The sequence below is a fragment of the Amblyomma mixtum genome, chromosome 6, assembly GCF_055824585.1.
Source record: "Amblyomma mixtum isolate Tamu chromosome 6, ASM5582458v1, whole genome shotgun sequence".
In the NCBI taxonomy this organism is placed as follows: Eukaryota; Metazoa; Arthropoda; class Arachnida; order Ixodida; family Ixodidae; genus Amblyomma; species Amblyomma mixtum.
In genome coordinates this window covers 42,172,481-42,189,349 of record NC_143017.1, presented here as the reverse complement: position 1 = coordinate 42,189,349, position 16,869 = coordinate 42,172,481, and the positions used below count along the sequence as shown (strand labels likewise).

The 16,869-nt window shown below is 43.7% G+C and overlaps 1 protein-coding gene across 1 annotated transcript in view; it reads right to left on the bottom strand.

The window, feature by feature from the left end:
- Positions 1-142: 142 nt before the first annotated feature.
- LOC149338832 (fibronectin-like) overlaps positions 143-16,869 on the bottom strand; it is a 40,010-nt gene continuing 23,283 nt past the window's right edge. The window contains exons 7-9 of the mRNA XM_089550813.1: positions 14,779-14,992; positions 8,787-8,966; positions 143-270 (exon numbers count right to left, since the gene is read on the bottom strand). Of these exons, the coding sequence (XP_089406939.1) occupies positions 143-270; positions 8,787-8,966; positions 14,779-14,992 (522 nt within the window). The remainder of the gene's footprint in view (positions 271-8,786; positions 8,967-14,778; positions 14,993-16,869) is intronic.

Below are 16,869 nucleotides of genomic sequence, written 5' to 3'. Positions count from 1 at the left end.
TACGCGTGATCACTACAAATCACTTCCGTGATTAAAAGACCGAGAGAGGAGACGTTACTAGCATTACTAAGCAACTGCGTTGCTAGTTTTATTTACTGTCACCTTCATAAAATATAGTTCATACAAGAGCATAAAACAGATCTCAACTTTCTTGTGAGACGGAAAGCTGTTCTTCAACGGCCTGGACCGGGATGCTGTAATATGTTCTTCCGTTTATGTCCCGGTAAAGCGAGACGAAGAATTCGCATTTTTCGGCGTCGAATAACAAACCTGCAAAGTCAATAAAACAGGCACAGAGATAAGCACTTGCTGTAAGCATTAAAGTGTCAATAATCAGTAGGTGTAGCTAATTTTCAAGCTATGCTAATGTGGTCTTAATATCTTGATTCATGCATGATTTTGGTCTTTATTTAAACTGCATTTTTTATCTCTCCAAATGAAAAAAATGTATGACAAGATTGTTCCAAAGACATCGCCTCTAAGTATTTTTTTTTAGGATGTGGAAGCTTGGAAATAGCACTAACGAGAACAATTAAAGCAATTAACCGGGAGGTACTGTGCTGTTTTATTACATGCATTTACCTACACCGACGCCTTAAAACGCGGCATTTATGCACACACGAGTTTACCATTACTATGACTTTATGGGTCCAATAAACTTCTCTCAAATCTTCATTTAAAATATTAGCTGTTCGGGTTATCGTTCGAACAAGAACTGCCAACTGAAATTAAATTTATTGTTTATAATGGCATTGTAGTAAACTGAAATTTTAAAATCTCAGAACGAATGCCGAGAGTAGACGCGAAATTGTGCGAATAGAAAGCAAGCTCGGGCACAGTACTCCGAATGCCTGACCTATATGTGGCACAAAGAATTAATGCCATTTTTCCAATCGAGTCCCGACCAGGTTTCACTCCAAAACAATGCTTTAGGAGAAATAAAAAGCATCTTTGGCATGGAATTTAGGGCATTTAAATGCTGAGCATCAGGTTATCACTAACGTTCTTCGATGTTTCTCTTTTATCTGAAAGTCGGTGAAAGTCGGACCGTGTGGAAGGCCATCAATGCTGGCATTGTTTGGACATTTTCCAGTGCGCCTGAGAATACACCTAATTCTGTGTTTTTTTGCCCTTTCTTCGAAACTAGAGTAAAATTTTCGAACTGTTTGTAGTAGCCAGCAGTCACCCTAAAACGCACTTTATCACTGCCCTGTAGAGTGAAGCTCTTAGGCTCCCATTCTTGGTTTCCGCTTCATTGTCGTCGGCGTAGTCGACGTAACACGCCGCCTGACAACCATGTCAGGTATTAGCACAAAGAAACATCTCCTACCGCGGCAAGAGCGGTAGAATGAGCTGCCGATTGGTGGCTGTCCCTGGCAGATACCGGAAACTGGATGGCAAGGTAACACGTCACCTGCTAGCCGTGACAGGTGGCCTGTCGAGAGGTTCGCTCGAATTTCGTATTGGAGACGATCGTAAGCGTCTTTTAGTTTTTCAAACGGCAACGGAAGATAACCGATAACGTTCTCTCTATAAATTTCACGCTTTTAGCGCGTTTGCATGCCCATGCAGCAGTGGAATACATTGCACTGAGAATGCAAAACAATACATTCTTCGCCTAGCTGTTGCGGTTACCGATGAGACATATGTGGCAGTACGTTGCTAAAATTTGTCTGGAACCTAAAAGCAGGTTGCAATCAGCAGCTTTCCTGGAGTGTTTTCGAATGCCAGACCAACAAAACACAGGTATCCATAAAAAGCTTTCTGCTTGATTGAAATCCCGCTGAAGTTTGACTTCTGTGCTTTGTAAATACGATGCCAAAAGTAAACGACTTCGTAATGCCGTCGAGGTACGGCAGAAGTGCAGCGTTCATTGGCCAATCTATGCAAGCCAAGAGCAGCAGCAAACAGATTCGTTCTTTTGTTATCTATACAACTGTAACAAGATAATAAAAAAGTGCTCCGAAACTGTTTTATGATATCCGGCATCATGCTGACTAAAATGCAATCATATGAAGGCAGAGCAGGGCCCATATAGTGAAAGATACTATTTTAAATCGGTGATACGCAGTAATGGTAAGAGAACAAAATATGATTTACTTTGTGCATTCAATTTGCTTGTTTCAAATGAAAAAAGAATTGATCAGCTCATTGCTGTCACTAGAATCTCCACGTGTTTTAGCATTTATGAAGACTTAAGTGAAAATGAACAGCGGTAACTCTCTTAAATCATACTATTTCTTGTGAGATTCTGAATTTGGAAGATTTCAAAGCCACACCTAAAAATCCTTGCAGGCCTATTGAAGTTGGAATTGTTCCTACCAGTACTAGAAAGAACGTAGAAATGCTCAGGAACAGTTTTAACTTCCAGTTCTGGGTCAATCTTTTCATAATATTTCCTGAAAATTGTCGGTGTCGAGAACGTCTTTTATTTGTGGAAGTTTGACAGAAAACCTTTTAGCCGTGCCTCAAGCAAAACGCTCGCGCTTAGTAAATGAAAAAATATGAACATTTCAGAATTTTTTGTCTTGCTCCGCATAAGTACGAACATTCAGTTTCGAGAATTTGTTAAAAGGACATCTTGCACCAGTTATGACGCACTATCTTGGTTCAAGAAAACTACAGTGTTTTTGAAAAACTCAGGTTTGGTTTATGGGGTCTTAATGTCCCAAAGCAGATCAGGTTAGAAGGAAGGCCGTAGTGAATGGCTCAAGAAATTTCGATCACCTGGGGTTCTTTCACGTGCATGATATCGCACATTACACGGCCTTATAGTTCGGCCTACATGGAAATAGAAATTAGTACATTTAGCTAAGCAACGGGAAATTTTGGGGGAGAAATGCTCCTGGCGCTTCTGCTGCCAAGCTCAGCTTTTACGCTGAATCACGATACTCAGCGGCCGATGATCCCAAGGAAAGATCAGCGTGCACGAGAACGAATAAAATACTTGTTGCTGTAAACTGGACGATATTGGTATAAGTTCCGAAGAATTGCAGTGGGTCTGCTGAAGTGGCTGTGTTGCCGTTAAGAATGTTTTGCCACAGAATGCTGCATCGATAATTCGAAAGTGGTTTAAATTATGCGCCTGAACCTTTGTTATAAACGTTGGCGGCATATTTTCTGCCTTCCACACCACCCTGTTTTGTGGCACCAAAATGGATAGGGGGTGCGAACTCTTGGTGGCCATGACATCGCCAAACGAGGTTAACTGGTGTGTTACCGTGCCACCTAGGAACTAGTGTGTCTACATAACAGGCTCTTTCGAAAGTTAAGATTTCTACTTTTAGACTAAGGACGGTCCAGACCGCCGTTAGTAACGCCAATAATTTTTAAGAAATGAATTAGCCGGGCTAGTTGGTACATTCTTTGCATAAAAATAGCGCAGTAGACGGGACCAAGAAAAGAAGACACAAACACGGGCGGTGCCAAATAATTTTGTTTGCTGACATCGCAAACTTCAATCTTTCGAACTTTAGAGCACTCGTTTACTCAGCCGGAGGACACGGGTTTTAGACCTGACTGCGGTGATCGCCATCGGTGGTGCTATGTAAGCGCACATTAATAAAGCCCAAGTGCACTTAGTTAATACCGAGTCATCCACTGTGGCTTTCTCTATATAAGCTACATGTCGCTTCGGGACGTTAAACTGGATAATTTACATTTATTAGTAACCACGCGTGGCCTTAATAGTAATTCTGTGTAAAAACCAATCTTAGTAGAAAACATTTCCTTGCTGAAATGATATTTCGGGTATTCACGAGATTGGACACAAATACATTCAGTCTCAGCTCGATGGCAAATTTACGAATAGCCAGAAGGCCATACCAAGGAAGCAGTTGTGACAATCGCTACACACGTCTACTTTGACGATGAAGATGTAGACCTCTGAGAGACATGAATCCATTAACTGCTCAAATGACAACTTCATAACAGATATGGCCACTCCGTTCAATATCCTATCGTCTCTGGGGGCTACCCTGCGCCACAGTTTTAGGTGGCATGCGCCGAAGCAGCTTTAAAAAGCGGCATTCGATCGACGGAAGTCGGAGAGCCCAAACTGATGTTGCGTACAAAGTTGCGATTATCCGTAAACGATTAGAATTGGCTTCCGGACCTAGCTGTACTTCGAAGGTGAACTGCAACAACAGCCAGCACATCAAAGCTGCCGGGCGCATAAGCAGCGGTTACCGTCCACAGGCTCGGAACGGGCTATCACGGCAGCTTGCGCAACGACCCCCGCGGCTATTTTCAAACCTCGACACAGAAAGGCTAGTTCTAGCAGAAATTCTTTGTGCACTTCACCCACCTTAACGTGAAAGCAGAAAACCTTACGCTCATGCATTGAGATACACTCAAGAAGCAGAAAATATAGATTAACACAGCTGCAAATGCAACCGAAAGCCGGGCACGTCACTTAACCATGCCTCCTACTCTGCAAGCGATTGGCCACTCCTCCCCAACGCCCCCGCACCACTGCGGTCGGCGCATGTACTAGAGCACGAATATAAACTGCGCGCGTTCTCCGGGGCAGGTGGTCAGTGTCAGCGTTGAAATATATTCTTGCAGCGGGCTGAAGTGGCATTCTCGCTGTGAACTACCAATCGCATGCTCGACGTAGCTGTGATCGACGAGTTTTTCTCCTTTAAGCAAGCTTCCTTTGCGAAAATATATGTGTTAAGCTGACCAGTCTTTTTAAAGCCGAGCTCGTCATCACCATCATCATCATCAGCGTGACTTCGCCCACTGCACTGCAAAGGTCTCTCCCATGTCTCTCCAATTAACCCTGTGCTTTGCCAGTTGCGGCCCCCATATCGGCCGCAAACTTCTTAATCTCAGCAGAGTGGTTTGTTGGGCGAGTTGGTTTGCCATATTGAAATATACCTGCGCATCCGCCCGCCTTACTTTCTGCCGCCCCCTGCTACGTTTGCCTTCTCTTCGAATCCACTCCTTTGCCCTTAAAAACCGCCGGTTACCTTGCCTTCGCATTACATGCCCTTCCCAAGCCCGTTTCTTCCTCTTGATTTTGACTACGATGTCATTAACCCGCGTTTGTTCCCTCACCAACTCAGCCCGCTTCCCATCTCTTAACACTACACCTGTCGATTTTCTGTCCATAACTCGCTGCGTCGTACTTAACTTAAGCTTAACCCTCTTTGTTAGCATCCGCATTTCAGCCCCATAGGTGAGTACCGGTAAGATACTGCTGTTGTATACTTTTCTTTTGAGGGATATTGGCAGACTGCCATTCATGATCTGAGAGAACCTGCCATATGCGCTCCACCCAATTCTTATTTAAGCCGAGCTTCAAACAGCATATTGTGCGGCACCAGGAAATCAGCGCAAGCGCCCTGCAAGCTGTAGAGGGCGTGCGAGAATTCTGCGATGAAGCGGCAAGCCTTGCATGAGTTGCCACCAAGCCCTGCACCCGTTCCTTTAGCGAGAGCTTCGGTTTTCATTTTCATGCCGCAGATGGCGCTTCTTGACAGGTAGCAATAGCACCCCTCGGTGCTGCTTTGATCGCCTAATATTAGCAACATTTATTTATGAAAGTAAATGTGTTTTCACTGTCTCATTTCTGGGCGGAGCCAACAATCGCGCCGTGAGGGAAGGGACCGAGAAGGGAGTGAAAGAAGATACAAAGTTGTGCCGTAGTGGAGGGCTACTGATTAATTCTACCTCCTGGGAAGATTTAACGTTCTCTAACATCGCACAGCACATGGTCAGCAGATCATGGTGCGAATGGTTCTGTGAATCAGCTGTCTGCCTTATATATACGTTGCGGAAGCGTCGCATGTCACTACTAATTACTACTGATGATGCTCGTGTGCCGGCACACTCCACATCCATGCCTCAGCAGCTGCTGGGGCTTATCCGGAGCCCCAGCGAAAGAGAAAAGCGTTGTGATAAAGGCAGTTTCAGTGAAATCATCACCGCAGATATCAGTGATTTTGTAACGAAAGCTACACTAGGCTATCAGTACGGCGTTTCGCGGTGCCGGCCAAAGGCCACTACTGCGCATGCGCCGTTACCAAGACAGCCAGTACCATGGCAAACATGGTGCCGCTCGGACTGTCAACAATAAGAAAAGAAAATTTATATGCAGGTGGGAATTAAACCTGGGCTGCCGGCGTACGAGACGAGGAAGCTGCCACTCTGCCACGGCACTTCGACGTATATTCGTATATATTCGAGATATGTATCAATCCTGCATGATTAATTATGAGCATGCTAATTACAGACGTCGCAATCAAGCGAGAACCAAATGGACTCTGTTTCCGGTAAATTTCCTCCATGCATGGCGTGTAGTAGAAGCGCCATCATGCAGCACCCATTGGAAACCCCTCTCGCAATTTGCGGCGCTGGCCCAGCAGATGGGGCTGGTGGCGGACAGCGCAGAGCTTCCGCGCCGCGTGAACACGAGGCGAGAAAGGCTAAGCGGTTGGCCGGGGCGCCCGATGAACAAGAGGAACGTCTCAAGAAGAGGCGCCGCCAAGCTGCTGAACGACGACGACGGCGTGTCGCTACCGAAATGTCAGTAAACAACACTGCTCTAGCTACGTATATACTGGCCTAGCTAAGCCTTTGCTATTTGTTTTTCTCGGAGAGCGAGTCTTCGTGCGTTCAATTAGCTCCGCGATAACTTCGTAGCTTTCTTATTTCGAGTGGATTCTTTCAGATCCGTTAAGTAAAGCAACATCAATCGTACCTAGTTCTGAACATTTCAGCCGAATATTTTCAAACTTTATCTACACTTTTCTAATTTACACGTTTTCTGGAAGCCAAGCTTGAAAATCTATTTATTTATTTATTTATATTTATATTTATTTATTTATACAGAATACCCCTAAAGGCCCTCGAGAGGGTATTACATAGGGGGGGGCACAGGCAATTGAACAGAATAAAAAAAAACCACAAATATAAAACAAACAACAAAAGCACAAATAAGACACACTGTATGAAATAAGTAAGCAAAAGAATCAATCAAAGGCACAAATAAGACACTTTGCATGACATATAAGTAAGCAAAAGAATCAAAAGAATGGCAGCGCGGCAAAGAACGAAGATTACTGCATTATTAAAATTATACAAACAGAACACTAATACAATGAATCTTTTTAGTAACAAACCCTGCAAAAAAGGAAGCCATGAACAAAGAAAATAACAATGTATGCGAAGAGTTAAGCAGTAGTTATTGAAGATATAAGTTTAAAATATTTATCAGGATCAGTGGTGGTTGCGATATGTGAAGGCAGAGTGTTCCAGTCAGATATTGTGCGTGGTAAGAATGAATGCGCATAGATAAATGTCCTGCACGTGAAGCGTCTAACTTTAAAGGGATGATCGCGGCGGTCAAAAATCGATGTAGGCAAAGAAAAAAAATCGTTATGAAGTGATGGATGATGATAAAGTTTATGAAAAAGTGACAGTCGTGCAATTTTACGGCGGAGACATAAATCCTGGAGACCTGCGCGTTTCTTCAAGGCTGTGACGCTGGTGTTACGTGAATAATCGGAGTAAATAAAACGAACGGCGCGGTTCTGCAATGATTCAATGTTATTTATTAGGTAAGATTGGTAAGGGTCCCAAATAGCCGAGGCATATTCAATTTTAGGTCGAATTAGAGTGGTATAGGCATGAGCACGGAGGTGAGGAGGAGCATGCTTTAGGTTATGTTTTAAAAGACCTAATGACCGATTAGCAGATGCAAGCATAAGGTTAATATGGTGGTTCCATGCTAAGTCTGAATGAAGGTGAAGTCCTAAGTACTTATACGTGGTGACTAGCTCGAGTGAGCTATTATTTAAGGAGTATGCTGTTTGAATTCGAGACATTCGGTTAGTAAAAGACATCAATTTAGTTTTTGAATGATTAAGTTGCATAAGCCAGGTTGAGCACCATGCTGTTACTGAATCCAGGTCAGATTGAAGGGATTGGCAATCGGTGTTAGAATAAATTTTGCGATAAATTACACAATCATCAGCAAAAAGTCTGATATGGGAAGAAATGGAATCCGGTAAATCGTTGATAAATATTAGGAAAAGTAAGGGGCCAAGCACACTTCCTTGTGGGACGCCAGAGTGTACTTGGCTGAAAGACGAATTGTGGTTATTGACAGTTGTAAATTGAGACCTGGAAAACAGAAAATCTTTAACCCATGCAATGACAAGAGGGTGAATATTAAGCAGTGCTAGTTTCATTAATAACCGGTTGTGAGGTACTCTAGCTAGTTAGTCTGTATCATCAATAACTTTGCAGAACGAAATTAAGATATCGACCGTTAGGAATTAAAGAGTTAACTGCGCGAAAGTGTTAGGACAGCAGGGAGACACATTCACGACACTTAGAAGCACAGCTTGTAAGTGTCTGCTCTTCTACGTCTAGGTGTCGCGCTTCTAAGTGTCGTGAATGTGTCTCCATGGTGTCCTGACCCATTCGCGCAGTTAACTCTTTAATTCAGAAATAAACCAACTAGCCCGGCAAATCCTTTTGCAACCGTTGGGCCTCACTACTTTCATCAGCACTGGACTGTTCTCAATCCAATAGGACGCTCCTACTTTTTGACGATTATGGTTGCACTTTCCTTCGAAACCCCGCATTAAATTGGGCACTTAATGCCCAATATAATGCCCAATATGCCCAATATAAGCCCAATAATAAGCCCAATAAGCCCAATAATAATGCCCAATATAAGGAACACAGTGGCGTTTTCGTCAATCTCTGTCAGCATTGATTCATCCTGCATAAAGGCGGTTAATGTTCTATAATTTTTTAATGGAAATACTCACCTTCTATTGTCTTTTGTGTGTATTGGCCATAAAATCTTTTTTGATAAGTAATTTCCTTCTGTCCGTTACAGTGCCACGTGACCTCTATGCCGTCATAGTAGCTTGTACTTTCAGGGACAAAACGTAGTTCTGCGCTGCGTTGACTTGCCACAACAGTGACTGCAGAGAGTGAAGGTGGCCCTGAAATCATGGAATAAGCGAAGTGTCATTCAATATCCCTTGACTCAGAGAAGAGGGAGTCTTTTATTTGCGTACTGCCATAGAGGAACCCTTGGGTTGTGCTGCGCTACACGCAGAGTGCGCGTCGATAAAAACCCGCGCTCACTGGGCATTATTGCCAACTGCATGTAGGCACTACGAGGTTTGTGAGCTGAAATGCGTCACAAACCGCACTGCGGCACGGCGGAATTCTCGCTGTACAAGGTCCCAATTGCACGATCTCCGCGGATTAAATTCATAGTAAAACAGCGACAAAGTAAGAGAAGTTTTGATAGCCTAATGCCAGTTCCTCCTGGCAGTTCTCAGCCTGATCCGTTTCACGGCGTAGAACATGACGGCGCACGGTGGAGCGAGAGCCGTGCGGTTCACGACAAATTTGCATTCTCTTCTGCTAACTGCGCGTAGCGGTAACAGAGAAAGAGCTGTGCGTAAAGGTTTCGTTATTCGCCACTTAGTTCGTACGCACAGAGTTCTGCGACGAAACGGCTTCATTTTAAAGTTTGATTTCGTATTTAACCTCGATACTGCAACTGACTGAGCGTAGGCGCAACGGAGAGTACAGGCGCAACGGAAAGGCGACATGAGAAGAGGCGGGATATTTCAATCTGTTCTTTCTTCGAGTAGTACAGTAGATCTGAATCGCCCGTCACTTCTGTCCGATACCCGTTTTGCATTCGTATGAGTCTGACTATTCATGAGGTTTCTCTTTAATTAATTTCTTCTCCTGAATGAGTAGGCTGCACTATAATACTGAGAGATTTTCGTGACTTCAGTGCACTTCTCTTCATGCTTTTGCCAGAAGTTTTAATATAATCTAGAATAGATAAAAAATTTCCGCATCAATAAATGCTGCTTTTCGCCCAGTTTTTGCTGCTGCGGCCGAATCAATTTAAGGCCTTTTTCTTTTCTCTAAACCTATTTTGTTCCAAACAATGCATGTCCTTAACGGGTGCCACGTCTCAGTAAAGTGTTTTCGTGCTCGTAGATGAAAGCGTAGTACTAGTCGATAAAATTTAAGGGCAGCATTATTTTTATTATTTATTTAAACATACTGCAGGCCCTTTTCGTGTCCATGTAGAAGTATTTATAATGCATCACTGTGATCAAACAGAGTGAAAACAAAATTTTAAAAGTTCAGAGATGCTCTCTGATTCAAAGACAAAAAGTATAAGAGAGAGTTAAACAGAAGAGTCAATTTTTTCGATATAGTTAAGAAAGAGTTCCATGGACGTACACTTCACCGCATCTTCAGGAAATTTATTCCAATATGATATAGCATCTGGAAACAGGGAGTACTTGTGGATATTTACACGGCTGACTGGTTGACGAAGTGTTTTACTATGGTTAGTTCTAGAGGAGTGTTTGAAAGGCGGGTGTAAGAATTGCGAATTGGTTATTTTGAAGTGCCTGTGAAGAAGTTGGAACAAAAACTTTAATCTTGAAATGATGAAATGAATTTAAGGGCAGGTCTATACGCAGGCATACCAAAATGGCCGTTACATATTAGGATAGAACCTAAAAATTTTCACCTTTTGTACTTCAGGCAGTCAACTTGCCAGGAAGGCTCACCTTTGGTCAATTAGACAATCGGGCATGACCTATCCGTCTTTGATTTGAAAACCTCATTGGAATCAGCATTCTCCAGTCGAAGCTAAAGGTGCCCGAAAACATCGCTCGTGATACTACAACCGCGCAGCGGCCAATCAATAACTATCAGAGTGTAGATCATGGCATGACCAACCACAGACGAAATTAACTCTTCAGCATTGCTCCAAACTAATGACTTATGAAAGAAATATCTAGCATTTTCCTTGCTATGTATACTGCGTTGAGACGGCAACCGTATACACACCGCCGTTTTTGCTAAAAAACAACTCCTGCAAAAAATTTATACACAGACGTAAAAACCTAGTTATTTCTGGAGAAATCTCGGAGAGGCGCTGTCACTTCTGAACAAATATTTACTTTTCTGCAAGAAACCCTCAAAATTTTAGATTTGCGACGAGTTTCTTTTGATTAATCTAAAACAGTGCTACAGGAAACATCTCATCAGTTATTCTTTTGCGGGCAGAAGATAAGGCGAGAAAGTAAGGCAGAAATTTTATCAAATCGCTTTGTGTTATGCCGAAGTGCGCATTTTATTTATCACTGTTCTGAAAACAACTTTTACTTTGTTTCTTTCATTCAGATAAACAATGAGAGGCAAATTTAAATTAGAGGAAAGTGTGCTGCACAATCGCGCCTTCGTTGGAGCGCTACACCAGCTACATCCCACGCGTTATATGGTTTAGCACTCTCTGCTGCATTCTGAACTTGTGACTACAACTGGCAGAAAGCTAATGTTCTCTTTTTCCTCTCAGCTTGAAGTAGGTTTAAACTGCCGGGTCTCATATGTGCTCTTTCCGTCTTAGTGTAGCAAAGGTTTTCTTCTATCTACTGAGCTGTGGCTGTGCGTAAACTGATTAATTTTTGAAGCAACTAGTGCGACATGAATTCCTTCTCTGATCTTTGACGCAGCTGACGCAGAATGTGGCTGCACATGTCACCAAAACAGGTTTTCTTCCTTTCTATTTCGCAGCCTGCCATTCTCAAACTTCAATCGCACACTGGTCGGCCCTTTTTTTTTGTAGTACATGTAGTGCTGACGCTGTAAACATACTATTTTAGTGTTGAATTCATCTGAAATAAGATATTACTGCTAGCATAGCAAAAAAAACACTCTTAGGCGATCCTCGATTGATCTTGAATGAGTTAGCAGCCAAACGTTCGTTTTATCCGACCACGAGACACCACAGTTGCTTATATCCTAGGAGGTAGCCTTCAGTTCTTTGTATGCGAGCTCAATACATTAAGTCTGTTATACTCGAGTTCCAGACACGAAATTTCGTTTTAGCCAATGCGGCATACCTAGGGCCGTTATATCCCAGAGAGCAAACAAGGTTTTGTTATATGCCGTTTTAACACAAGGAAGTTCGATACATCCTAGGGAGCTTAATATGATTAGTTATATTCGAGGTGAACACTAGAAAGGTCATTTTACTCGAGGTGGCATACTATGGTTCGTTATATCCGAAGTAGTGTATTAAGCTCGTTCGTAGCCCTGTGGGCAGGTTGCCACCTTCTACCAGCTCCTTATTTTAGAAAGCAAACCTACCAAGATAGTTCCGATAAGGAAATATTTTTCGCGCGAAGTTTTTCTGGACGCAATTTTTTCTTATGCCTCTAAATTGCGCCATAGTGATCAAAATATCCGCAGATTCCTCCTCGGGACTCTCGTATGTTTCTTCCATTTATCGTAGAAACCGCCGCCATTCGGTTTTTACGGCAGTGTTGACTACTCGGTGAGAGCGCCAGACCATATTTGAAAGCAAGATTTTTGTACCAATCCAAAGGTTTGCCAATTCTTACAGATATGTTCATAACAGGACCTTACAATATTGCCCAGTGTCCTATTTCCAGAAATGCGCCTCTTTCAATTCCTAAGGCAGTCTGAACTGCTTGATGCCAGTGGAGGGCAAACTTTAAAAGCAAGGCATTCCTGCTACTGTACATTTGGACTATTCCCATTAGTAAGTAAATAACAACATGTTGTAGTTGTTCATAGTTGGGTCACAGTTAAACATGATGTCTACGAAAGCTAGACTTGCATTTCTTAAAATTAGTACACCCAACGTGGATATATTAGTACTCCTGGGGGGGGGGGGGGGGCACAATTCAAGCAAATCACAGCGATTTTCACTGAATGAAGAAGGCGTATTTTAAAGCGCAGACCAGACACAGCCATGAAGAAGGAAGAAATAGCACAGTAGGCTACGTACCGTCTTTGTCAAAAGTAACAAGGCTGCATGGTTTCCGTCTACCTTTTATAGTGGAGCCCTTGTGGCTTTCCTACAGATCGAAAGTTGTTGGAAGGTAAGAAGACCCCCAGTCCTTACCTTTAACGACCATTTCAGCTTCAGGGAAGCTGTAAGGGCTTCACTGTACGTGCTAGAAGCAAACCATGAAGCCTGGTTACTTTTGACAAAGACGGTACATATCGACTTACCAATCTTCGGAATTATAGCAAGAACGAAGCTTCTTTTCTTCATTTTTTGCAGTATAGAAAAAAATGTACTGTGATAGGAGGACATAGACAAGGTGAAGTAAAGTCCAACTGATTAGGTTAATTTTAACAGACATATACCAAGCTGCGGAAAGAAAGCGAAGCAGCTGTAATGTTGACCTACCGCCTATACCAAAGACGTTTCATTAACATGCTGTAACACGCAATAGATGCACCCAAACTTTTTTGGACTGTACCTATCCGTACAGCGTCTGTAATGTTGGCGATAGTCCCAGTTTTGGGTTCACCTGCAACTCTGCAGGAGGGGAGGAGCCGAGCGCAGACGCAATAATGGCATAGCAGGAAAACGTACGTCAACATGCCTGTTGAAAATTATTTGTATATCACGATTCAGCCACGGCGGGTGGATTTTGATGTAGGTTAATAACTATAATACATGAATCTGGTGTGGAACAGTAGGTATCCTGTGCGCTGGCTCGCCTGAGAGCTATATCGGCGGTACGTGAAACCACACACAAGTCAGTAGCCACTGCTCTGCGGCCAAAGCAAGCACACCGTTGGCGGTGGTGTAGGAGCGCACAGACTTGGCGGTTTCCGGGATCTAACACAACACAGTTTGCGATCAGACTTTGCTTCCGCGTGAGGCAGCACTCCGCGTGTCGACGGAATTGCAGAACCAGTCCTGGGGTGCGGCCCGATCACTGTGCCCAGAACCAACAACGCACTCCCTCATCACAGCAGGATTTGGCCACAACCTTCTAAAAGATAACTGCTGGTCGGTAAGACTGACAGTGTGGATTCCAAGAGAAGGGAAGCGTAGCAGGGGGCCACAGAAAGTTAAGCGGGCGGATGAGATTGAGAAGTTTGCGGGGAACGGTGGCCGCAGCGGGCAAGGACAGGGTTAATTGGAGAGACGTGCAAAAGGCCTTTGTCCTGGAGTGGGCGTTGTGAGGCTGATGATGATTTTAAGAGAGAGCCATAAAAATACGAATGTGGGGTCCCGATTCTCATGTGGCTGAGTTGCTGCAACATAAGCCCAGATAACCTATTCTCCTTAAGCGAAGCTCGATAGAGCACTACTTCGTTGATACAGAGATAAAATCACAAATGCATGACTGGGCAACATAATAAGCAAAGCAGCGATATCCCTACGGAGCTATCAGGGAAATTTTTCAAATTTATGCCGCTCGTACTACACCCTGATTTTGCATTTCCGTGCATTCACCCTCTCAACATATAGAAAATTTTTGTTATCAATCAATCAAAGCAACATTAATTCGCAACTTAAGTAATTCGCAAGGCGAATAATGTGGCTGGAGAAAAGGCTGCTACACTACAGATTGACTGGGCTCCAGGCACTCATGAGCAGGTTACGTGGTGAAAATACATTAAACTGTAATAAAACACTATAATAATTAAACAAATACATTAGAAATCAAAGGCGCAAAGAAAAAGACATATTATATACACTAACGAATAATCAGCAAAAAAGAATGTACGTGATAGTAGAATGGGATAGTAGAATTTGATAGTAGAATAGAGTACACCAGTTCTACAAGAACAACTAATAAAGAAAAAAGGGGGAAAAACGAGCAACAAATGGGTTGCAAGGCAACAGTCAATCTCGTACATAGCACGTAGCATATATCGAACCATAGAGTAAAAGCGAAAAATGGAGCTATGAGATGGAAAATTAGCTAATTTTCATACCTTGCACGTGGGAGTCGATCCTGAGGCTATCCTCTTGTCCGCATCCATAGTTATTGCAGCAGCGAACCCAAACAATGAAGTCGGTTTGAAGTTTTTGGTGTGTCAGCCTCAAGTTACCATTGGTGCGCGCCTGAGTACGCCCGGAGATCACGGTGGCATCGCAGTCCAGCAAATCGTCACAGGTAGTCCAGACTCCATGGTCCGTTATCTTGTACTAGATATAAATAAAAGGTAAGCAGAAAGATGAGTTACGAAATGAACAGATGTCGGTGGCATCGCAGTCGACCAAGTCATCACAGAAAGTCCAGACTCCATGTTCTGTTATTGATTTATTTATTTATCTAGTACATACCGCAGACCCTTGCCAGGGTAAAGATAGGATAGGCATGTATCGGTGAGAGTATTCAGAAAGGACAGACGCAACCAAGACAAATAAGTAGAAGAAATAAGTGTCAAGTGTTACTAAGCTAAGACAACGCCGTAACAATATTCCAATCGGATATTGTCCGCGAAAAAATACGAATACTTAACGCAGTCAGTTTTCGCTAAATGCTGTGTTAGGAGTGAATGCGATGATGCCGAGTATGTCGGGTGGATAAAGAGGATGTGAACTCACTAGGTCCCAAAGCTAACTTCTGTTTAAGCAAGAATTAATGAAATTCAAGACGGTATTTTCTCCTCGTTTCATGTCACTCAATGTTATTAGTCGCCATTAATTTAGTGGGGGAGTAGCTGATTTTATGCTTTTAATAAAAGAACCGAAGAGCTTTTCTCACAATCCTCTCTCTATTGGTAATGTTAAGTTTAGTGAATGAATACCTCACTATCGAAGTACATTCATGCTTTAGCCTGATGTATGTGTTATATGTCAATAGTTTTACGTAAGGAGGAGATTTTGTAAGTTTATGCTTCAGGAAAAATATCTTTATAAAAGTGGAAGAATATATTCTCATAGAAAAACAGTTGACGTACCGAGGACAGGTTTACGTAGACCTGCTGAGACGTGAAAGACAGCAGGGTGCTCGAGAGAGGAAGACGACAAACATCTAGTTATTAAGAATGCTCAATGCTTTGCAAGTGCTAGTTAATATTGTTCGGCTACGGTACGGCGCCGCTCTTTGAAGGGCACCGAGCTGGTGCCACAGCAATGGGAAACAGGGAGAAAAGGGACGTCGCATGTCTCTGGCGTCTTGTATAGACACGCGTCGGCCGCTAGCAGGCGTTGTACAGCTTCATCCGGGCGACGCACACGACCTCGGGGGTCGCCCGTATAGAGGAGCGAACTGCTCCTTAGGTGAGAACTGTGCAGTTGACCTCACTGACTTGCTGGAGCACCTCGTAAGGGCGTAAGTAGAAGCCTAGACGCTCTTCGGAACGCCCTCCCGTGCTGATTGGGCTCCAAACCAAGACTTATTCGCCGCGCTGGTAACTGACATCTCTGTGGCAGGTGTTACAGCGGCGAGCATCGTCGGCTTGATGGCGCCGGATACGCTGCCGAGCAAGTTGGCGGGTGACCTCGGCGTGACTAACGAATTGAGCAGCACCCATAACAAGGGTGGTAGTGGTAGAGGAAAGCAGCATTACATTCAGTATGGTTGTGACTTCACGAGCAAGGGCTAAACGAAATGGAGAGAAGCGCTTCGTTTCTTTTACCGCAGTATTATATCCAAACGTGACGTGAGGGAGTATGATGTCCAAGTTCCGGCGGGCCGCGTCTACATCTGTGGAAATCATGTCGGCGATCGTCTTGCTGAGCCGTTCGTTGAGTCCGGTCGTTTGAGGGCGGTCAGCGGTTGCTTTGCGGTCACTTGTGCCGCTTAGGCACAAGGTGCACAAGGACGAAGCACAACGTTTTGAATGAAAAGGTCTTACTTTCGTCAGCGGTGCCACGGGGAGGAGTTTTTCTCACAGTGTTGGCTGAGCTAGTCGGTGGCGAGCTCAATGTATAGGTTTCCCAGTGAGGACTCTGGAAATAGGCCGAGTAACTCCACGCCACCTTGGCGGAAGAGGAATTGTGGCGGATCAATACGCTCCAGTAATCCGGCTTTCTTGGCGGCGTCTTGCGACGTTAGCACTAGCGGCAAGTTGTGA